Here is a 24117-nt window from a genome sequence, read left to right on the forward strand (position 1 = left end):
GTTCATGAACACCCCTAACTAGAATGTATAATATCTTTATAATTTTATTTAAATTTAATATTTATTTATTTATTTATTAAATAATTTCTTACGTATAAAATTAAATTAATTTTAGTTCCACAGAACCTGCGGATTTAAATCTAGTTATGCAATTATTTGGTGTTTAATGCAAAGCGTAATATAGTGGTAAACAAGCCACTCAAGAATTTCACTTTGAATCGACTCACTTGATCTACTGTGTACACATCCCAAGGCTCCATTAATGTCTAATTACATTGATTTTCAAAAAAACCACTTACATTTTGAAATAGGAGTACAAATAACGTGAACTTAAATATAAACTCATTCAGCTGGTGAATTGGTATCGTCGTCAACCTTGAAGACCAAAGAAAAAGAACAAGAATGGAAAAAATGCAATTTCTCATTAACCATATGAACAAAGTTACACACTGAATACAATAGGCAAACAAACAAAAGAATATCGGTTCTAATATATGTTCATCAATGTCTATCTATGCCGCGAGAAACTCGGGGATCCAGTATTATGGCTACCCATGTAGGCTAGAGCTAGGAGAATCCATCGAGCTCTTGAAGGCAGCTTTTGCTGGTTCCGGCACCGAGTCCAAAGGGATGGATTATTGAAAGCATGCTGTGTTAATGCGTGTCCGCTCAAGCTCTGGTTGAAGAAACTCAGAGCTACATTGCTGCGCAAGAGCCTGAAATACATGATACGAGCCTTCAGACAATAAATTTAGCCAGAAAAAGAAAATTCAAACCAAATGGTACAAGAGACACGAAAATTTGCACCTCATTTTCAACCCCAAGTCCCACCCAAACAGTCCTTTAGAGTTCAGTAGGTCTACTTACCCTCAACCAGTTCATAGGAAAAGGGTTGGTCAAACATTTAAAAAGATTGGGCCATTTAAAGCATTAAGTTTGCAAGACTAAACAGTTTCAAGTGATCCAAGAACTATAGAATAGACTCTAATACCATCTTAGTTCTTAGAATTGAGTAACCTGACTCAAGCTTAAAAGCTTAATGGAAAGCAAATTGCTCAGGTGGTTATAAAGATTATCCAAGCTTTATTTCTTGGCAACGGGAGACTTTTAAAACAAATAGCAAACAACATAAACAAGTTCCTTACAATGAGTTCATCTGGTGATACATTTGTTCCTTGTGGTTTATCGTCTGCAACTGCATCTTCACTTCCCCGAGTGGGCCGACGAGTATGCCCTGGATTATCAACATCAGATGCACTCTCGGTGGCTTTCTCTAAAAGCAAACCTTGTAGCGACCTCAAAGAATCTCTTGCATCAGACGTAAAATATGGGTTTAATATGGACTCAAAGTAGTCAAGCTGCATAGATACAAGTCAATTAATTAGAACTATGCTAGAAGTTAATTTATCATGTCTAAGAATATGCAACCACCACCAAGTCGTCGTCTTATTAGATGGAATAGGCTATTTGAACCAAACAATTTCATCGTAAATACTGCACCCACCAAGTTATTTTCTTACTAGGTGGAACAGACTATATGAACCAAACAATGAAATGCAGTCATATATACAAATAGTAAAGATTCTATAATAATGTCAAAAACTCTAAATAAACACTGCAGGTGAACGCCATGTAAGCATGTACAAGATTACCACCTCTTTCTTTATGTAACTGAGAATTACTGTCATAAAATCATGTTTTCCTTGTTACTTCAAACTTCGAAGATCGGTGGCTTTATGTCATTATCTGCGGAAACCTAAACCTAATGTATTTTCTAGATTAAGGTATCCAAAATATCATATCTTTTCTTGACAGGAGCCTTCTAAACTAAATGTTTTCTTTAGACTGGAGAAACGAAATGTCTTTTCGAGATCGGGGAGGGACCGGGGCCTCCCACATCAGGAAATCAAGCTAATCTTTTTCCCGTCTCCGAAACCAACCAACCCAGCAAGAAGACCAAACAAGTGTAGGTGCAATGGAAGATTGAAGGCTATTTTTTGGAAATATCATTCACCGCCAGTTCAACAGCAAGAAGTGTCAACCTCCTAATATTCATCTTGATCCTCCCAATTCAGAACCTCTGAGTGCAGAAGATCGAAAAGGAAAGAAAGTAGTAAGAGCTAATGATGAAGAGGAAGATGATGATAAGACGGTCTCTACAGATACTTTTGACTCCATAAATCTGCAGGAAGATGATATGGATGAATGCTCGCTTATAAAGCATCCCTCTTTATTTCCTATCTTTGTTTCGCATAGCAAAGGGGCTAAAACAATTGAGAAGATTATGAGGGATTTCCTTTTGTCTGTTTTGGTGAGTTGGGAGATTTGCAATCTACATATAAAAAATAAAAAATAAAAATAAAGCAATTGGGTCTTGGAAATCCAGTATCAAAAAACATTAGTTTGACAACAAAATGGCTATGGTGTTTTCCTTTAGAACCACATTTCCTTTGGCATAAGGTTATTATTAGTAAGCATGGCTTGAATAGAAATTGATGGGATGCAAATTTTGCTTCACATGCAACTCACTCTAGCCTTGGAAATTTATTTCTAGTGGTTACACTACTTTCAAACCATTGGTTTTATTGAAAGTCAGGGATGCTTCTCGATTTTTATTTTGAAGATCATTGGTTAGGGGATGCTCCTTTTAACTTCGTTTTTCCCCATCTTTATCACCTATCCTCCTTCCATAACATCCCTATTAGAGATTTCTATTCAATTCAGGAATGTTCCTACTCTTGGAGCTCTCATTTTTTAGAAATATTAGTGATAATGAATCCATTGAGTTAGGTAACTTTCAGGTCTGCTTTGATAATAACCCTCTGTCCACTAACCCTGACAAAAGATTGTCGTCTCTTGATTCTTCGGGTATACTTGTAAGTCTTTTTTTCTGTCTCTATCTCAATCTCAAATATTGCACCTTTTTTTCTCGATAACCCACTTGGAAGTCTTTGCTTTCTCTAAAGTCAAATCTTTTGTTTGGAATGCTATGCTTAACAGAATTAACACCAATGACAAGTTATAAGTCAGAAGACCAAATAAGGCTAATTCCCAAATGTGTGTTATGTGTTCGAGAGACTCAGAAAGGATCTCACATTTGTTTTTACACTGCTTTATGGCTGTTTCTTTGTGGAATTCTATGTTCGGCAGTTTTGGAGAATCATGGTGTACCTCACATCACTAGATCAATTTCTTTTGATGAGGTTAGTGGGTTTTGGGAGAAAGAAAGAGGCATAGTTTTTGTGGCAAGGTGCAATATCAAAAGAAAGAATTTTATTGATGTATAGATAAAACAGTACACAGGAGTGGATGAAAAGGTATCCCAAAAAAAAAAAAGGAGAGAGACAGCTACACGGAACAAAGATAATACACTAATGCTACATCATTTTTTCTCTCCCAATTCATCAAAGTGAACTGTGGTTGCCCAATTCAAGGTCAAGGTCTGCCACAAGTTTCAGCTAGGCTCAATATACCATATTTATAATCATTTTAAGGCTTAAAACAATAACACTAAAACTTACCTCAAGCATGAGCTGACAAAATCCATTTGCATCAAGTGCTCCGAGATCCTTATCTTCGTTTTCATGAAAAATGCTGATGAATGTATCAATCAAACCTTCCACAAGGATGCCAAGTGTTCTATCCAACAGGGGTTTAGCACCAGCAAAAACCTACAAAAAAGAATTCAGCTCAGCATGGTACTTTGAAGAAAATAAAGCAGAAACAATTATTTATACACATAGCTACTCATCACTCATTAGGTACCGCTTAAAACCCAAAAAGGAAACAGACCTTAATAACCAAGTTTCTAAACAAGGATGTGGTTGTCACTAGAATGTTGAAAACACCAGTTTATCAACTCAATCTTTCTAAATGTGTGGCCAAAAACTAACGTGAACAAGCTAAGTTTAGCAATTCAACTTATATAGAAGAAAGGACAGCAAAGTATCATAAGGTTAGTATGAGGTACACAAAAGTGTGACAAGTCAAATTACCATACACTTTATGAAAGAAAAACAGTAAAAATTCTTTGAAAAGTGGAAACCTCTTTGATATAGAGAAGCCCCTTCTAAGGTCAAGTGCTTCATAGGGACAGTAGTCGTGGAATGTTTATTCATCTTAATAGAAAACAGCGACTTATTTGTTTAAACTTTCAGAACACGAAAAACTCCTTGAAAAGTGAAAACCTCTTTGATATAGAAAAGCCCCTTATAAGGTCAAATGCTTCATATAGACAGTAGTCCTGGAGTGTTAATTGAATAATATAAATACAGCAACATATTTGCTTCTTCATTAAACAGCATCCTTGCAGATAAGCTTGTGCACTCAAGTTGGAGCATTTACTTTTCAGCAATTCCAACAGGTTTTGACCAAGTAAGAAGCTTAGTATGGGAGAGTATATTATATTCCTTGTGTCCTTCGTTGGAAAAAAGAATGTTCAGACACTTGAAGGAAATTTTTCATCTCTAGATTCACTTTAAAATACCATAGTTTCATGGCTCTTGTGGTTTTCACCATGTGAAGTATGCTTTAAAGTAGCCTCCTTGGATACATGTAGATACTAAGCTTGACTTATTGCATTCTTAAATAATTTTGTATTTCTTTTTCCATCAATAGAACTCATTTTTACCATTTTAAAGAAAAAAGAACTGAATTTAGGATTTAAGATGCAATAATTACCTCTGCATGCACAGCTACCAATGTGTGCAATAACTCCACTGCAGCATCACGAACGCCCTGAAAGAAACCAGCATAAAATGAAACATCATATCCAAGCACCATAAGGTAAAACAAACAACCAAATAATGAGAACTATAACATTTACAATAACCATTGTTGTCACTAGTTCCTCACTTTAACTGCAGGTGCAGCTCCCCAATTAATGCCAGAGTTCAACAGATAATTCATGGCAGCAGACCTGATCAAGTTTGCCTGAAGAAAATAGAAGAAAGCGTCAATGTATTTGATGGTTAAGGCTGGACTATATTGTGTAGATTTTTTCTAACAAGAAAGTGTGTATCCAGTATTAGTAAACGCACCCCCCCCCCCCCTCTCGTTCCTATATTAAATGTGCAGTCTTTTTCATTCTGGACCAAACTGAATACAAATGCAAATCACTGTACAATACATCATATCTATTATTCCATCATGCCATACAGAGGAGTAAACATCAACAAGCCTGTACATTCATTCATTAAAAAAACCTAGTTGTCCAGCATTTTATAACAACTAATCATTGATCATCTTTTGTTGGCTGATCTGATCTTTAGAACTTTGCAGTAACATAAGCAGAAGCAACTCTTTCTCAATTTCAGTTTCTTCCATTATCCCACCTCAATGACTGAAACTTAGGCTATACAGAATACAGAAGCATTCTTTGGGGTAATAGTAGCTGCTGAGTAATGCAATGTGAACCCTTCTTTTTGTGTGTGGGGGGATCTGGGAGTTTGTTCAGAAAATGATCACTATTTGAATAATTTATTTTTGTGAAAGAAGAGGCAACATCTATTATTCTAACATAATTTTATTATCTTCAACTATGTCAACAAGAGCAGGTAATACATTGCCAAGAAATGTTCCTTCCACAAAAATCAACAAGTCAAACAATATCCAATATCAAATTAAGTAATTTAATGCTCCTTAACTTTGATTAGACTGCTAATTTCACACGTTTTCCTCCCACTTATTTCCTTGCAGAAGATGGAAACAATACTTTCTCCATTACCTTTGCAAAAGTATATTGTTCAAGGACCTTCTCTTCAAGTCCTGAGAAACAAATCATAAGATCTTGTACATCATCACCGTTTGCCTCATCCTTCCCTCTGAATCATAGGAAAACCAAGGACCAGAATGTCAGCAAATACAAAGTAGGATACAATATTTCAAGAAAGCACCACATAGCACAAAGTAAAGTATTCAACCATGGGATTCTGAAAGAGAAAACATTTGATCATTTGAAATGATTTATAGCCAAATTGGAATCCCAGTCCCATCTCTTTTGTCTGTATAGCTTAGGAAATTAACTATATACAAATCAACGTATTAAATGAATTCTCACACAATCCAACTGGATCATCAAATCAAATTGAACTGAAATAGTACCATTCCTGATAAATGCATCAATATTTTACAAGAACTCAAAAACGTACATAAATTAAGAAGGAACAACTATGATAAAGTACCTGGAATGCTGCCAGATATGTTTATATTTCTCATACAATTCATACGAAAGTTCATCTTTGCAATATCCAATATTACTTAGAACAATCAATAATTGTTGATGTGGATCGGTAACACCATCAGCTGCATTTTGTTCTAGTTCATGGGAATATCCGTTTGTTAACTGGGAACCTTCTATGTCTGATCTATTTTGGCCAATCTCAATTCCAATACGCTCTAAATTACCTAAAAATCAACCAAAATAGCCAACTTTTTAACTAAAAATCCAAGTGCACCACCATTTTATACTTACACTGGGTTTCTCTCATTCTGCTGTTACTTTTACCGGGAAGAAATAAGCTATTGGACAATAGAGACAAGATCTGACAACTAATCCAACATACCAGCAAAATCAAGGAAGCAGTTTAAAAATGCCAATCTGACAGATTCTTGAATTTCCTGAAGTTGTATAAATGTATCCTCTGATTTTGTTGCCTCGTTCCTCAAGGACAGAAGCATCCTGAAGAGATGATTATTGAAAAATTAAGACAGGTTTTTAGAACTTAGATAAAGTAAATATCATGAGTCCATGACAACTGAAAAACAAAAAAAGTATGTTGCCTGCAGTATGCCGTGTCATCGTTTAAAAATAACTAGAACCAACCAGGAAGAGGTTTATCTGTTCTATAGTCTGTACCTATTCTAATATTGCATTAACATAATTTATTCTAATATTCAATAATATTGATCTAATTCTAGTTATAGATACAAAATTATCCTTGGGACTCTACCTAAAGGTCGTAAGTGCCCTTGTGTGGCAGGCAGCTAGTTAGAACCATTATGGGTCCTCCATGGCTCCACCTGAAAAGTTAGACTTGACCACTAACAAATCTAAACCTAAGATTTTTCCTCTGCAATCATGATTTTCTAAAGTTTGAGCTAAGAAAACTACGCATTTCCCTATTTCCCCCAAAACACTAAACTGTGTTTGACAGTAAGACTAAGACATATGAAGAACTTAAAAGTTTTTTTTTTTTTAAAGGTATAAAAAAAAGGTATCATGGTGCAAAGCTTTATTGTACATACACAACTATACATATTTTGAACTTTAAATTTGTGTGACTTTCATTGAAATAGAACCATACCAGATCCTATAAGATAATCATTTAGACTTACGTATTTATCTGATCCAACGCTGAAGCTATAATTGAACGGAATGTTAAAGGCAAGTATGAGATTGCGTAAGGTGATTTGTTCCGTTCAAGAATAGAAACAATAACCCATGTCACATTCTTTGAGATCTCTTCAACTGATGCTCGCGTCCAAGAGCAAAGCCTCAGAACATAAATCTTTGTAATCTCTGATTGCAGTGATCGCAGAGCACCAACTGAAACAAAAAGAAAGACATACACTCAAAAACTTAACAAGGACAACAACTCTAGACCCCAAAAATTAATACCAGCAATCTGAGGAGCAGCTTCCTTCATTTCAAAAGCTACACATGCTTTAGATATATCTTCTATGGCATCACTCATGTAGGACTGGAGGACATTTGATTCCTCTAGATCACTAAAGATGGTAATAACCTGCGCTAATGAGAAACTATCAGAATATGGAAGCGTAAGTGGGAAAAAGAAGGGGGGGGGGTTAAAAGAAAGTTAAAAAGAAGAAAACCTGCAGCCTACATTCTAAACCAACCATAATTAATGAATGCTTCTCCAAATTACTGAATTAGGTGTTGGCATGCATGTAGCCTGATGATCTTATGTCTATTTAAAATAGTTTCCATATATAACAACTAGGACAATAATGCTTCTAGAAATTACTGAATTAGGTTTTGGCATGCATGTAGCCTGATGATCTTATGTATATCTATTTAAAATAGGTTTCCATATATAACAACTAGGACAACAGAAAAGGAAGAGGGCCCACATGTAAGTGCAGTGTTAAAAAAGAAAAACGAAACATAGAAGAGACTACTTCAGAAGCAAGATACCATTAGCAATTTAGCATCTAACGATGAATGCATTTATTTTATAAACCACTTAGCTTTCTTGGATACATCCCACACACTTTAAGATAAATTTAAAAAGGAACAAAAGAAAACATACACGGACACTTTCACACTCACTCACAGAAAAATACATATTCTTAAAACACAAGTTCTTGTTCTGAAAATAGGTCAATCTAAATGGCTCTTCCTTCCAGCACAGGATCGTGGAAAAAATAATCAAGACCAGAAGCATCAAGGACACTACCACCAAGTATATCCAGATCGAACACGGCTCAAATGTCATGATAATCCTTTTACCTTTTTGGTAAGAAAATAGCACCATCCATTCAAAGCAAACATTTCTCTAATTGAGTACAAACAAAAAGGATGAAAAATTGAGTTTTGAGATATGAACATGTTTTTAAATGAAGAAAAAAATGAATAGAGCGCAATTACCTTGTCTCCATAAACCGAAATTGTGCTGCATATCATTGCAGCAACTTCATCCATAGAATGACTTGAGTATTTTGTGTCTCCAGCTTTTTCTTCAACTCTATTAGCAGAACTGTTGGTATTTGAATCTGTTGGAACTTGTGAAGACTGGAAAGAAAAAAAGATGCAAAAATATAGTAGACGTGATTCCGTATGACATCTTGAAGAAAATAAACAGCATTAAAATAGAGTATATACAATGGTAACAACAACAACTGACAAAGCCTTGTCCCACTAGGTGGGGTCGGCTACATGAATCAAACGACGCCGTTAGAGCTCTGTCATGTATCATGATATACAATGGTAAAAGAAAAAAACAATAAAGCAGTAAACCCAGTTAAAAAGGCAATGGCAATCAAGGACGGCAGCTAGATTACAACGAGAAGTGGAAGAGTTTTTTAAGCATGATGATTCAGACATGCCTAAATTAAGACTCAAAATAAAAATGTCACAAATAACTCATGTATACATAGACTAAGTCAAAAATAAATTAATAAACTCATAGTACCTTAGCAAATTTTCCACTGAAAACAGAGAGTGCAACCTTCCAGAAGGCTGGTATGTGGCGGATGATTACAGCAGTTAATCTACGGATATACTTTCCTCTTAGAGCATCAACCTCTTCACCAGTTAGATCTACCAGATGAGATTGGGTATTACCAACAATAGGAGAGCTGTTGATATCTGACTGACAATAGTTGTAAAAAGAATATTAAAAAGGAAAAACTTAATGCCATTTTCTTAAGTCAACTAAAGAACAACCCAACAATCAACTTAATGCAGTTTGCACCTACAGATTCACCCAATTCATCTTGAATCTTCCTCCACCTAGCATCAGAAAGAGCCCTTTCATGCAATTCCTTCTTCAGATGTTCCATTCTGACCTCATGATCTGAGGTACACTTCTCAAGCAAACCTCGGATTCTCTGATTCTGTAAAGGAAACGAACCCAATGGACTCCACATTCAGCCATCTCAAAGTAAAAACTAAAGGCTTGTTTTTGTGAAAACATTTTCTATTTTCAGGATTTTGTGAGTGAAAAGAAAATAGAAAACATGATTTTATTCTTTTCATTTTCTTCACAATCTTAAAAAGAAAAAATATTGGAAATGAAAAAAGAAAATGTTTTCACAATCCAAACAAGCCTTAAGGTTCTTAAGGAATAAGTGAAGCTTATAAAAGAGAGAATATTAAAAGTAAAAGGGACATTGGACAGGGGAGCTATAAAGCTACACAATATATATGCAAAGTTACAACAACTCTAGCAGCAAAATATGAAAATAAATGACAAATATTTCAAACAATGGGTACGAACAAAATTTCCAAACCTGTATATTCAAATAATGCCAGACTGGATCAGACTCTGGTTCCAAATCCAACAGCAACCTCACAGTATTCTCAAGCTACATGGAGAATAAACATGTGTAAAAATCACCCCGCAAGCAGAATACAGATAGAAGACCAAAAACAAAAAAAAACAAGAAGGCAATACTACTTAATAGATTCATACAATTTCAGCAACTTCCAGAATGTATAATGTTTATCAGGGTAGACTCAGTCTTTTCTCACATAACAATTTGAATAGTCATATTTTATTCTAAATTTACCAAGGCAATGCAATTTTTGTAAATAAATGGTTACACAAAGGGTCAACCCAAAATCTCCTGCAGAGTACCCCAAATTCCTCATCAAACACCACTAATCCACTACCAGGGACATGACTCAATTAACAGTTTGAAATACCACACCAAATGCGAATGAAACGGTTAAGCTTCAAGTAGATACCAATCTTTAAGAAAACATCAAACCTGCTATCCTTGATGCTCCATTGTATTTAACCCATTAACCAAAATTCATTCTAAATATAGCTTGATGCAGCATTATGCATTAATTACCACGGAGAAAGTTGTAGGAGCAACCATAAAATAAGTCATCACAAACAAGGATACTGCCTGAAATGCTACCTCCCTTCTAGGTTGATGATTCTGTCAATTAATTCGAGTCTGAAATGGCTGTTAAACTGAAGAAATTAAAAACTTACACTTGTTAGATCTATTTCCGGATCTTCCATAGATTTGAAAAGCATTGCCTTGAACTCATTCATCACTTTTTCAACTTCTTCGAGAACACGTTTTAGGATCCCCACCTGAATCTGAATCAAGATCATATGAAAAGCTAACTTCAATAAGAAAAGAGCATGACAAGTTGTTCAGGAAAAGAAGAGAAAATCCATAAATATTATATCACATGGTAAATGCTGGAACGAATGGCAACTCTTCAATGGAAAAAACCTCAGTGACATCTATATTGAAATTTCAATAAACCTCTAAAATAATATAGCTTACCACCACCAATCAAACAAGAGTAACCAATAAAAAGATTTAAATCAATATAATAGTCTCGTACATGAGAAGGAAGAGCAATTGACTTGGCCTTCTTGTACTCCCTGACTGCCAAATCAAATTCCCCCTTGCTAATGCTACCACGGATAGTACTTGGTAAGTTGAAAAGGGTTCGGAATCTCTGCAGCATTCCTTGGACAGTCCTAATTTTTTCGGCTTGAGCCTACACAATCCAAATAATTCATGGAAAAAACTAATTCTGAAATATTCAAAAAGACACCACAAGAAAATGTAAAATTTAGACTTCACTCACTTGTCTCTCAAACAAAGGCTTCAAAGCACGATTAGCTTGCAAATTAACTCCTTGAATAATACTATGCAAATGGGAGGTCCCAGATCCTTCAGGATCATCCTCAATTCTTCTTAACTTTGATTCAATATCTGTATATTGGTTGGGGAGAAAAAAAAAAGGCCAGCATGTTTTAGTTCACCAAATAAAACTGAGGGGGAAAAAAAAGAGTGCTTCTTATAAAATTGAATGACATGTTCCAAAAGTGTAGGGCTCTAACCACTTTGTATCTAACTGTGTATAGTGTGTAGTCTAGATTTCGATTAAGTGGTTCATATCTTTATGCATCAGCGTGAATCAAGATCTCTTGAGACAGTTCTGAGTTTGCCTCTCATAAAGAATCAAAGATCGTATAATAAGCCTCGATTTTTGCAGTCTTCTGGTGTATTTGTTGGAAGAAAATCTAAAGTGTTTAATTATTCCCTTCCAATTATTGATATTATTTCAAGAGATTACTTTTCTGGCATCTGTTTGGTACTTTGTAAATGGCCAGTTTGAGTTCCTTTAGCGAATATATAGAAGGATTGGCATGCACTGCACGGTTTATCAATTATAGCACTTAGCATAGCATTCCAATCTCTCAACACACCAAAGAGGGAAATACTCTAAACCCTAAACAGATTATGCACTTTACACCAAATAGAGGCCAAAAATCAATCCTATCACATAAATTTGTTTCTCAAAAGTCTGTCATTGAAAGTATGTGAATTGGGCATGTTTAGCCTGCAAAGGCTTCAATGCATGATTGTGTTACAAACCAACTTCTTGAATAATATTAAACATATGGGAAGTCCCAAATTCTTAAAGGTCATCCTCGATTCGTCTTAACTTTGACTTGATATCTAAATAATGAATAAAAAATAAAAAAGGTGTGTTTGAATTTACCCGAGGAGAAAAAGGTGTGTATGGTGTATATTGCATATATATTAAAAGATTTTGCCTCTTTTCAACTCCTAAAACCAGCAAAGTAATCAAGAGAAATTGATCTAAGGTTGTAGAGCACACTCAACATTCAATAAACAAAATATTCTATTAAAAGCTAGCCACAGGATAGTGCAAAAATAGCTGTGATTTTTTAAAAATAAATAAATAAAAGAGGAACATCAAGACAGATAAGGAGGATAAAAAAGTGATATTAAACCTAACATCTTACAGATATAACGGACAACAAATGAGAAATAGAGTAAGAACATGAGCAATGAGCATGATAGGAGTACCAGTCATCAAGAATAAATGATTGATTCTCAATGGTTAAAATTGCAGTTTGAAAACCATACAATAATAATAATAATAACAATAATAATAAATCAACCACATACCATCAATTGTGGTTTTGCAAGAGACAAAGCAGTCAAAGTTATCCTTAACCAGCTGCTTTTTCTGCTCGGTACGACTTTGGAAATCAGCTTTCAAAGCACGTGCACCAGCTACCAGATCTTCAGTTTTTGTTTTAGCATGTACTCGTGATAAGAACAGCTTTGGATCGAAGTTCTCGGAAAAATAAAGCAATTTCTCTGCATAAAGGCATCAAGTACACTATCAACCTAAGTAACACTCAATAATAATCATATGAACAAAGACCACAAGGAGAGGAAGTAACAAGGTTTCCAATCTAAACAACACACGCTAGTTATTTGCACATACTTGTGTAAAGCAGAACACATTTGTAAGAGTTTATGCAATACTAGATATCCCAGTAACCTATATCTGCACACTGTAATTTGTGATTATAAATTCTCTGTATAAATTAAGAGTTTCACTATGATTTCAATGGACATTAGCCATAAATTGAGTGTTCGATACAGAAGCAAGAAGTTATAACATCCATGCTTATTGCATTTTTCCACACAACCAACCTGCTGTACCCGTAAAGGAATATATATAATAGCAACTACCTTCAATAATTGATCAAAATGGAAATGGAGAATCTACAAGCCAAGTACTGGAAAGACAAAGCCCCCTCAACCCACAAACATACTCATTCCTTCCCTCCAAAAATTGATGGAATTTCCTTTCCCTCCATTTTAAATTATACTATCAAATTATGACCCTTAATTAAACCAGAGAAAGATAAACAATACAGACAGACTTACACTCACACACACTCAAAGACAAACACACATACATGGGGAGACATAGACATAATATTCTTCTCCCCAAACCAAAAGGCCGATACTGGCCAAACTATTTCAAACCCATCACATTTACTTTTTTATATTAAATGATAAAAGCATCCCTTGCCATATACAATGTGTGCAAGTGTGTGTCTACATAAATTTCTGCTTTTTTATCTCAAGGAAAATGAATAAGATAAGCAGATTTGTGGCTTAACCATGGCCACCTCCTCAAGCAATTTAAATGCATCGTGAGAGTGGAGGAAATCAAATACAATTACTTTTAGTGGTATAATTACCAAAAGAACAAATAATATGATTTTTTTTTTCCATAGTATCCCCCAACCCGACAAGGCAAAGACTAATCTGTCACGGATCGGAACTCCATTTAAGGGTTTGTCACTACTCACTAGCCAACGGGTTGATGCATCCACAAGGCGGAATTCAAACCCCTGACTATGATTTAACGGTGAGTAAATAGGTGACTGTCAATGTATGGGGAAAAGTGACATTTCATCTCAAAACTCAAAAGTACTTTATATTTCTCACAAAATGAAAGGCAAATTAAGGTTTAATTCTCCCAAAATTAATTATGGATACCTCAAAAGTAATACTAGGGAAACAAATACAATCCAAACAAGTTAATTTATAACCAAAAATATCTCTTTTCCAGAATTTCATTTGGTTCTTAGTCAAACAAGCATGAAGTGTCTTAAGTAAATCACTAAATTGAACCAAAAATTACTTCCACAATCCAAGTAATACTATCTGCAGCTGCAGATACTGGGATTTGGATCCTCTAAAGAGAACGTAATTACAAAGTGAGAGTGAGGAACCAATCACCTCTACACTAATAACCGTCATTGCATGTGGATTCAACAAAAACATTCCAAGGGATGTTACTAGCTTACTATTTAAATTTGCAACTATCCTCACTTTAGAGAATACTATCCCAATAATAAATGCAGAACAACACCTCATATGTCAAGGTTGATTTTAAAAAGTGCTTCCTAGGGATAACATAATCTAATAACAGAAAACAATTACCTCGAAGGTTGGGATCCTGCTCTTCATTGTCAACATTGTGAGAACTCTCTGAATACTCGGTGATCAACCTTAGTGTTCTGTTGTCTATGATCCTACAAACAATCACCAAGATTAGGTCCGCAGAAAACTAAATGAATTAAAGCAATGACAGATTGTTAAAAAACACAATAAAAAAAGTCGCAACAAAAGGAAGATAAGCATCAAAATGAACTTTACCCCAAACCCAGTGGATCGACACATTCCATGCCACGAGGAAAAGACTGCGTGTAATTGAGCCCCTTTCTAGGACCTCCTGCCGCAGTGGCTTTATTCTCGTATTTCTGAGCCACTGGTGCTATCCTTGATTCCCTCATCGCTCGAACCCTGCGAGCAAGCTGCCCAACAACACCAAATTAAACACAAGTTCCATAACAACTACTTCTTCCACCATACAAACATAAACACCACTTCCACCAAAACTACTTGCATCAATATCACTTTCTAATTCCCTAGCACAACGAACACACAACACAATAATAATAATTAAAAAAGAAAAAAGTTCAATTAAATTCAGCATTCATAAATGCTTCTTCCACCAAGGAAACACAAAATCAACTTGTCATTCAAAAAATCTAAACAAATTGAGCTAGCTCTAGATGAACGCAAATCTAAAATCATCGAATTATAGCATACGTCAGCTTCATTGACGTGCTTCCAGCAACTAGGCTCTTCGCCGTCCCAAGCGCGTTCGTTGTCCCGAGCTCCCGGCCTTCCGCGACCCTTGGCAGCGGCAGCTGGAGCTCTGGCGTTGTCCTCTTCGCCGCTGGATATGCTGAGCATCTCGACTTCGGAGTCATCATCGTCCTCGGCCACACGACCTTTGCTCTGCACCTGCTTGGCGGCAGCCGGAGCTCCGCCGCGCTTAGGAGCCTGGACGTAATTGGCGACGGGCTTACGGGAATTGGAGGAGGGTTTGCCGTAGTTAACATCGCGCTTTTCTTGCTCCTGCAGCGCTTTCAAGATGAGAGCATCTTCGTCGCTATCGCTCGACATTTCCGCCGCTTCTTCTTCTTTTGCTGAATTGAGATTATGAGTGTGATTTTCTCGATTTTAGATCTGAGACTCTCTGAGTTTGTATCGGAAAGAGAAAGAACAGGGGAAGAAGAAAGTTCAAAGCATAATCTTCAATCTTCAAAAGAGTTGTGAATTATTTGTGAAGTTAAAGTTAAAAAAATTACCATTTTTTAAATCAAAATTATTTTTTAAAGATTATTATATTAGTCTTTGGTCACTTTTTAGTAACTTAGAATGATTAATACGATTAATTTAATTTTTTTTAAATTAATTTTAATTTAAAGGTTTTACAGAAATCGATTTTTAAAAAAAAATTAGCGATCAATTTAATAATTTATTTTAACATTTTTCTTCTAAATAGGAGAAATATTTGAGAATAATTTTCAATGTTGTTATTAATTTTTTTATTTTTCTTATTGTTAATTTAGTAAATGTTTGCTAAATAATAATATAATATAGGAGGTGTAATAAAAATACATGATAAATTCCTGATAATATAACTATTGTAAGTAAAGTTAAAAAAATAATAAATAATAAATAATAATATTTATTAAAAAAGATAAAATTGAAAACTTGTGTAAATATTAAGTATGAAATTCAAAATTTTCAAATATTGTGAATAAAGTTAAAACTAATGATAAATATTGAGGTTGTAAAAATTCCTAACATCTTAAAAGCAGAAAAAATAATTTAGGTTAATGCTATGGTTTTCTAACTATTAGATTGTGTTTTATTATATACTCAATTTAAAATTGATTCATCATTGAGAATTTTTATTATCAATTTCAATTAGGATGAATTTGGAAAACTCATATTTATTTTTATAATGAACATTATTGAAATGATTGATTGCAAAATTATTAATTATGATTTTTATGTAACATGTGTTAATTAATAATTTTGTGATATAGGTTTATTATTGGGCCGAAAAATAAAAAATTGTTGCAGGCCCAAATCAAAATACACATTCAGCCTTGTTGAATGTTTCTATATTATATGGCTGAATTGATTGTTATGTTACTTGGGCCAAATTGATCCATTATAGCTACAAGCCCAAGTTAAACATATTTTGCTATCCACCCTAATGCATGATCCGAAAAAAATTCATCAGGAACGCAAATGTTGATATTTGCCTTATGGCCTCCAACGGATTCCATTTCTTGTTGTGGGATGGATTTTAAATTTAATTTGCTAGCATTGGAAACATAAATGAGAGAGAGAAATTGATTTGATGGTTTCAGTAACTCTATACGCTACCTTATGCAAGGGAAGTTGAACTTTAATTTCACTTTATCATTACCCATTAGCTAGTGTTTAAATTTCTCTCTCCTCTCTCTCATTTTTGCTTTCTATTTCGGTCTTTACACAGCAAACCATGGAAGCTCTTGCAATACATCAAGATGAAGCTATGAGCAAGCCAAAGACCATCACAATGATGGCAAGAAAACATAAAAAATGTAGTGGCTAAGATTCTCATTCACTTGTGGTAAGATATTGTGAAGATATCTTGCCTCCTCCATACCAAAAATTGAAGAAGATTTCAACCAGCAAGGAGAATATCTTTGGAGAGATGGCTTGTCTCTGATTCTACTCAACCACCCCAGGAAGTAGCTAGGGTGGCTACGTGATGGAAGAGGCAGAGATTGTAGCAGATGAAGCCATCATCATCATGAAGCATCAAGGGCCAGAATTTCATCTTGGAGAGCATACCAAGGATGGAACGCTCGGATTGATGTAGGATGATGACCAAGGAAGAAATAGAGGTATTTGCATGTTGGGTTTTACATGGGTTACCTCTTCTCTCTCTCTGGCCAAACCGGTTATGTGTGAAGGAAAAAAAGTTAAGCTTGGTTTTGTTTCAACTGTGGAGCTTCCCCCTTCTATAAAAGGGGTGAACAGTCATGGTTTGATTCAAGGAGTTAGTAGTAAGCAGTGAGAGTGCAAGGCACAAAATTCTCATAGCTACTTAAACTTACAGATTTTTTTTCTTTCAATGTTTTCTGTTTTGTATTTTTCTGTTTAATTTTGTCATGTCTTGAGTCTCATGGAAAAAGACAAACAGTAAGGTTTGTATGAAAAAGCCATAGAGCGAAAAAAGACAGAGAGTGCAAAATTAAAAGAAAAAGCCATAGATGTCCTTAGAGTTCCTTTGTTTAGCTATGTTGTGTTTCATGATTCTGTGGGAATCCCCTTGTAAGTTGGTTTAGCACTTTACAGTCTGTAATCAAGAAGATTATAGTGAAATTCCATCATTGTTGTGATGAAAATTGGATGTAGGCTGCATTGCATTTAGCAGTTGAATCAGGATATATTTGGGTGTAATTTTCTCTCTCTTCTTCTCCATTTCTGCTGCACACATGAGATAAAATTAAAAATATCTCGTACCAAGTGACGAGATAAAAAAAAAGTCTCGTGGATAGGGACGAGACAAAAATAAAAAAGTCTCATAAAAAACCAGTAAATATAATCAAGCAAAAAAAATGATAAGATTCAACTCCCTTCTCTTAGCCACTGAAAACCATCAAATTACTTTACTTCTCTTTATTCAACTTGAACCGAAAATTTATTTAGAGACCAGATTATATTACTTCAAATAAATTACCCACTAAAACTAAAGTGATGTTTGCTACCTTCTATCCTTGCCCCCTCTGCCTTTTGTTGTGTGCCACAATGCCATGATGAATGGAAGAAGAAGATTTTTGGTGAAGATTCTAAAGTTCATTTGGAATTAATTACTCACTAATCTTACTTCTTTTTGTCAATTAATTACTCACTATATAATCACCCAAAGAGGAAAGTAAGGGAAAACATAATAGAATATTAATAGAGTCCAGAACTAAAAGTATCATAGGTAAACCAATACAAGACATTATTAAACCAAATCCAACTTGTGAAATAGATAAAACAGAACAAAGCAAAGCAAAATTCTTCAACTGAGAATGTAATTTCTTATTGGCATTAATCATAGACCAAGATATTAACCTATCACTGCCAAAAGCAAAATTCTAAGCATAGTTGTAACACTTCTTAGTTAGTTTACTCAATATTATTAAATACAAAAATCTTTTACGACATATCTATAAACCTTTTTTGGTATAGTCATCAAAGACAAGACAAGAAAATAAACAATGCGACAAAAAATATCATATTTAATTTCTAATCAACAAATAATATCTTGTACCAACCAACAAAACCAATAATAAACGCTCAAAATAGCTAGAAATTAAATCATCAATTGCACATCTTTTAGTTTTCAAAATTGGCCACATGATATCTCTATCCTCCCCTACCTCCTCTTGTTCTTGAATTCAATCTTCAGAATAATAATTGTAATTCCTCTCCAAAACACATGCTTCTGAGGTCAATCTTACTTGCCTTTTCTCCGTGTTTCTTCCCTTTGGATACGGTAGGCGTTCTTTTTTCCGGCGAGATCTTTGAAGCGTTTTGAATTTTTTAGTACTCTCTCGCCTTTGCCTTCTTCTATTTTTCATAGTGACCCATGTCATATCAACATCCTCCCAAACCTCCTCGTCTTCATATTTTACTACTAAGTCAAGTTTGGCTATTTTTTCATCTTGAAACCTCTGCCATTTCTCTACTAAAATGTTAAAATTCCAATTCTTCATTGCCTCTTCACAAGGTAGTAAAGAACAAAACTCATAGTCAATTGTTGATGCACCTAAAATTGGAAGTCTAAAATCCTTGATTCTTCCTTGCAACATTTCTATTATTATTTTTCTTTTCAAATCAAGGTTGATACAGTGACGTAAATCTAGAGATTTCAGATGTGGACAACCGTTAAGAATAGCATGCAAACCATCATAATCCAAATTGCTTTCAACAAGTTGGAGATGGCGTAATTGTGGCATGCTTCGTGCAATAGCATATGCATATTCATTACCGGCGAGGAGGTGACAAGAAGAAATGTGATCATAACAATACTGTCGGTGGTGGCTGAATTTGAAGGTTTTTAGAAGAGGGCAAGCTTGACCCAAAGATTCTAAATAAATCGGGAGAATACAGTGGCAATTGGTAATTTCAAGCTCCTCAAGCAAAGGAAACTTCTTAGCCGAGTCACGCAACACTCTTTTTGATATGCGTGCGTAGTCGCACTTGTAAAGTCGTAAACGCCGAAGACGACTTCCACAACTGTATATAAAATCACCAATACAATCATAACATTATTATCAAAAGGAATTTTATCATGCATTGTTAAATAGGGATATTCATTGATGTAATCCGCATATCCGCGGTATTTATCTGAATCCGATCAATAAGTTTATTGGGTCGGATCCGATCACATTTATAGAATCGAATTATGAATTTTACATATTCCGGATCAGTTAAAAAAACGTAAATTTTTTTTGCTTTATTTCAACTAATAATTATCATATATATTATATTATTTTAATATTATTATTTAAAAAAATTATGTTTAATATTTTTTTAAAATAAATATATTTAAAAGAGTAGAAAAAAGAATTTTATTAATATTTTTTAATAAAAATAAGATTTTAAAAATATTTTTGTGTTTTGCAAATATATCCGATATTCGATCCAATCAAATCAGCAAATGTGCGGATGAGATCGGATCCAAAATAAAAAATTGCGGATATCTGATCCGATAATTTTAGTGCAGATCAAATCGAAATTTTAGTCATATCTGATTCGATCCGCGTTCATCCCTCGTTGTATTGATTAATAAAATTTATAATTTTTTATCAATATTTAGATAATATTTTAAATTTAAAATTTTAGTAGTATAAAATTAAAATATTGACTCTCTAATATAGTGTTTTTACTAAACAAATCATTGATAAGAATTAAAATTCGAGGAGTGCTAGGAATCAACAAATTTTGTAATTTGTAGTCATCATTAATATTTGTAATGGTATGAAATTACATCTAATGGTATAAAATTGTTCACTTTTTTCTTATTGATAAAGTATTGGTCAGATTTTAATAAAACTGCTAACAGCTTTAGACTTTCTCTTAAAATTAATTGATAAGAACAGAAATAGAATAAATAAATTTGACTTTTATAAGTATAAGAAAAATATACAGAAAATTTTTTACAAATATTCTTTTTCTATTATTAGAACTGTCTTTTGAAATATAATTTACTTAAAATTGTAAACCTATATTTGAAAAAAAAACTTTTAATAAATACAAATAATAATATTATATTTAGTAAAATAGTTTTTATAATTAAGATTTTTTTATTATATCAGACTTTTTCATTTTAATAAATATAATTAACATTAAAAAATAAATTTTTAAGTATTTTTAAGAGCATCTTAACTTTTAAAAGCTGTAACTATAAACATATAATTTTTTATTTACCGAATATAACACAAATAAAGTGCTAATAATATCTTGATAACTCTCTAATAATTAGAATTATATTTTCATATCTTTTATGATAGTTTATGAATTTATTTTATTAAAATTTAACAAAAAAATTGTCTAGTTTAGATTATTGTTAACTAATATTATTAGACAAATAAAGAATGATATTTGTATAAATTTTAGATTATGTTAAAGGTAAAATCAATCAAAGAGACACAAGCATGCATAAAATCAAATGACAACTCGTAAATAATGCAACTTATTTGGACTAGAAAAGAAAAACAAAATGCAGAAAAGTAACAAAAGCACATGATTTCTATCAAATTAAAACTGCAGTGTCATGAAAGTTAAGAAAATCAAATTGCCAAATGAGAATTACATTAAAATTTTATGAAAATTCAAAGATTTTCAACTGCCACGCACAATCACATTTTCTTCAAATATACATGTATATGTTGAGTTGAAAATACTACATTTTTTCCTCTATGAAAAGAAAACTCACTCAAAATTTAAGACATAGAGTTTTTAGTGAAAAATACACTCATAAACGAAAATACATTATAGAAAAAAGATAGTTATTAGAGAAAATTAGAGTTTATAATCAACAATCCAACTTCACTTTTCAATAATGTACAAATTTTTTTATTACTTGAACTTAGTAGTGCACTTATTAAAAGGTGTGGGCGTCTATCTCACTACATGCTTTTCTAAAATTGTTTACCAAACCAAGCATAAATATAACTATAACTAATTTTTTTTTGAGAATCCTTAATCTACAATTTTCCACAATAGAATATATATGTATATGTATAGATGCGCTTACGAATTAGCGATGTGGTTGAGGAGATACTTGGTAGCAAAATAGTCAATACTTATGTCCACCAAGAGACCGCAGCTGCGTTCGATGGTACGGCGGCACAGCGAACTCAATTGGTAGTCCATGAATTTGGGAAACCCCACGACGCGCATGTTGATCACGCGCCACGTGTACGGATCCTTGCAGATGGTCCGCCAGAGCATGCACACTCGCTGGACACTGGTGAGAACCTCTATGGCTCCGAGCTTCTCGAAGATGATAAGAATGAGTTCCACCGGAAGATGGAGCCAGTTTCTACTGCTCTTCTGTTCTTGGCGCTCTTGGTGGGGGCGGCGCAATAATGGATTCGTATACCAAATGAATGATGAAGGCGATTCTGGTGCAAACAAGCGGCGTTGGAATTCCGCTTCCATCGAATAACTCGGACAACGAAGATGCATTTCTCTTTTTGCCGTTTCGCGAGCTCGAGAGAACAATGCTTATTTATATACACGTTGCTACTTGACGCGCAAGATAGAAAGAATAAAAGAAAGAATAGGGTTTGAGTTGGATGAACTTTTGAGGTAAGTTATGGTATTGGTATGAATAGTATTTTTAATGGTGTGAGATTATATTTAATAGTGAGAGATTATTCATTTTTTTTATAATTAAGTGTTGATTTATAAAATACAAAAGTTACTGCGCCCTAAACTTTCTCAGTAACCAAATAAAATCCTGCCATTACAATAGACTTGCGCCTCAGGGTAGACAAAATAAAAATTTTAAAAAATTAAATACATAAAATATAAAATTGTAACTTGACCATTTAAATGCTTACCTCGTAAAAATCAACCCATATATATATATATATTAAAAATTAACTATTAAATAATTATTTATATAAAATATATGTTAAAATACAAAATAAACATACATAAATACATAATAACTAATTTAAATTTTAAAGTGAATGTTAATACAAAGGACACTTTTTAGCCAAGTCACACAACACTTCATTTGATATACCGTCGTAGCACTTGTTAAGTCGTAAACGTCCAAAACCACTTCCACAACTCTATAAAATTATTATCAAAAGGAATGTTACTATGCGTTTTGTCACTAATAAAATTTATTATTTTTTATTAATATTTATATAATATTTTAAATTTAAAGTATTAAATTTTAGATTCTAAATTTAAAATTAAGATAATATTTAGATAAAATTAAGATATTAACTAATATTAATAAAAAATATTTACTCTCTAACTTCTTTTTTATTAAAAGCAATAATTGATAAGTATTAAAATTAATTAATAAGAATAGAAATAAAATAAATAAATGTTTTTTTATAAGTATAACAAAAATATACGAAAAAAAATTGTACAAACAATCTTTCTCTATTATTAGAAGTGTTTTGAAATAGAGAAAGAATAGAAACAACGTTTTTTTAAAATTAAATTTTGAATTAATTAAGTTTAATCATAATTTAGATGTTTTTTTAATTTTTGTCGCAACCGTTCTCTCGCGATTCTGTGCCACTGTTGCTGCTGTATCGCAACCTCAGTATCCCGCAGTTATTGTCTCATTACTTGTTTCTTATCAAATAAGTCAGACATTGATCATTTTACTATGTATGTATGCAGATGGTTCTTTTCATTTTAAAGTTGATGTTTGTTTGAGTATATTATTAGTATTTTGCTTAATTTGCTTGATTTTGTATGCACATGTTCCGCAAAATGTTCGTTTTACTATGTATGCGAATGGTTAATTTTACTAAGATGTGAATATTTATTTGGGTCATACTATTTGGAGAACAAAATAAAGGGGCACGCGATGAAAGTGGCGAAGACACGACGTAACGGTGTGAAAGTAAGAGCAGAGGTCCAACTTGTGAAATAGATAAAACATGTAGAACCTATGCACAATTACTCAAGAGGGGGGTGAATTGAGTAATGCAACAACAATGAATCTTTTTAATAAATTTAAAGACAATATACAAAAGTGTTATTGTACTAGTATTTTTCCAAGAGCTTAACTCAATTGCTAAGCATTTATAAGGAGCTTTTACTTTCCAATAGACACCAACTCAAATAAATTGATCAAGCTTTTCACCAATCGGACTTAAGCCACTCCTTAAGTACTTACGAAGCTACTTTACGATCACAATTTATTTGCTTAAAGGTAAAAGACAATAATATTGAAGAGATGAGTTTGGAGAGATGCAAACGCTATTTAGAGTGGTTCGGCACAATCCTTGTCCTACGTCCACTTTCTTTCTCAATCGCAATTGAGAAGTTCCACTATTGCCAAGCTTCAAGGTGCTCGCGCAAAACCTTTTACAATCCGAGTCCTTAGTTTCTAACACCTCACGGTATATGATCACCACTCGTATACTAACCCACTCCACTTAGAGATACCTTCTC

At 33.5% G+C, this 24117-nt stretch overlaps 2 protein-coding genes across 4 annotated transcripts; both read right to left on the bottom strand.

Annotated features, from left to right (window-relative positions):
* Positions 1 to 403: 403 nt before the first annotated feature.
* On the bottom strand, positions 404 to 15711 carry LOC112712536 (exocyst complex component SEC5B). 3 transcript variants are annotated; one of them, XM_025765448.3, is made up of 21 exons: positions 15169 to 15711; positions 14713 to 14870; positions 14497 to 14588; positions 12655 to 12849; positions 11300 to 11427; positions 11051 to 11209; positions 10686 to 10796; positions 9973 to 10047; positions 9439 to 9576; positions 9153 to 9332; positions 8609 to 8752; positions 7619 to 7745; positions 7336 to 7546; positions 6564 to 6679; positions 6183 to 6405; positions 5726 to 5822; positions 4855 to 4932; positions 4681 to 4737; positions 3522 to 3671; positions 1146 to 1358; positions 404 to 716 (listed from the first exon to the last, which is right to left on the bottom strand). In XM_025765448.3, the coding sequence occupies exons 1-21, from the start codon at positions 15526 to 15528 to the stop codon at positions 636 to 638; spliced, it is 3093 nt and encodes a 1030-aa protein (XP_025621233.1). In that variant the 5' UTR covers positions 15529 to 15711; the 3' UTR covers positions 404 to 635. The 3 variants fall into 3 exon arrangements, 2 of the variants coding, with proteins under 2 accessions (XP_025621233.1, XP_072059739.1); XM_072203638.1 differs by having other exon boundaries at positions 9153 to 9328; positions 9435 to 9576; positions 15169 to 15696; XR_003157817.2 differs by lacking the exons at positions 404 to 716; positions 1146 to 1358 and having other exon boundaries at positions 4826 to 4932; positions 15169 to 15696.
* A 2967-nt stretch (positions 15712 to 18678) lies between these two features.
* Positions 18679 to 22198, bottom strand: LOC112712537 (putative F-box/LRR-repeat protein 9). The gene is made up of 2 exons (XM_025765449.2): positions 21722 to 22198; positions 18679 to 19698 (listed from the first exon to the last, which is right to left on the bottom strand). The coding sequence occupies exons 1-2, from the start codon at positions 22153 to 22155 to the stop codon at positions 18858 to 18860; spliced, it is 1275 nt and encodes a 424-aa protein (XP_025621234.1). The 5' UTR covers positions 22156 to 22198; the 3' UTR covers positions 18679 to 18857.
* Between the last annotated feature and the right edge of the window lie 1919 nt (positions 22199 to 24117).

This window comes from Arachis hypogaea, chromosome 9 (genome assembly GCF_003086295.3).
Source record: "Arachis hypogaea cultivar Tifrunner chromosome 9, arahy.Tifrunner.gnm2.J5K5, whole genome shotgun sequence".
NCBI lineage: Eukaryota > Viridiplantae > Streptophyta > Magnoliopsida > Fabales > Fabaceae > Arachis > Arachis hypogaea.

Excerpts from the sequence above, each read along its gene's own strand:
- LOC112712536 (XM_025765448.3), bottom strand. The coding sequence starts at position 15,528 with ATGTCGAGCGATAGCGACGAAGATGCTCTCATCTTGAAAGCGCTGCAG. Across the intron at positions 11,428-12,654 it reads TTGCAAAACCACAATTGATG|ATATTGAATCAAAGTTAAGA; the intron begins GTATGTGGTTGA and ends ACCAATATACAG. Across the intron at positions 10,048-10,685 it reads CGGAAATAGATCTAACAAGT|CTTGAGAATACTGTGAGGTT; the intron begins GTAAGTTTTTAA and ends TTCTCCATGTAG.
- LOC112712537 (XM_025765449.2), bottom strand. The coding sequence starts at position 22,155 with ATGCATCTTCGTTGTCCGAGTTATTCGATGGAAGCGGAATTCCAACGC. Across the intron at positions 19,699-21,721 it reads CTCAACCACATCGCTAATTC|TTGTGGAAGTCGTCTTCGGC; the intron begins GTAAGCGCATCT and ends TTTTATATACAG.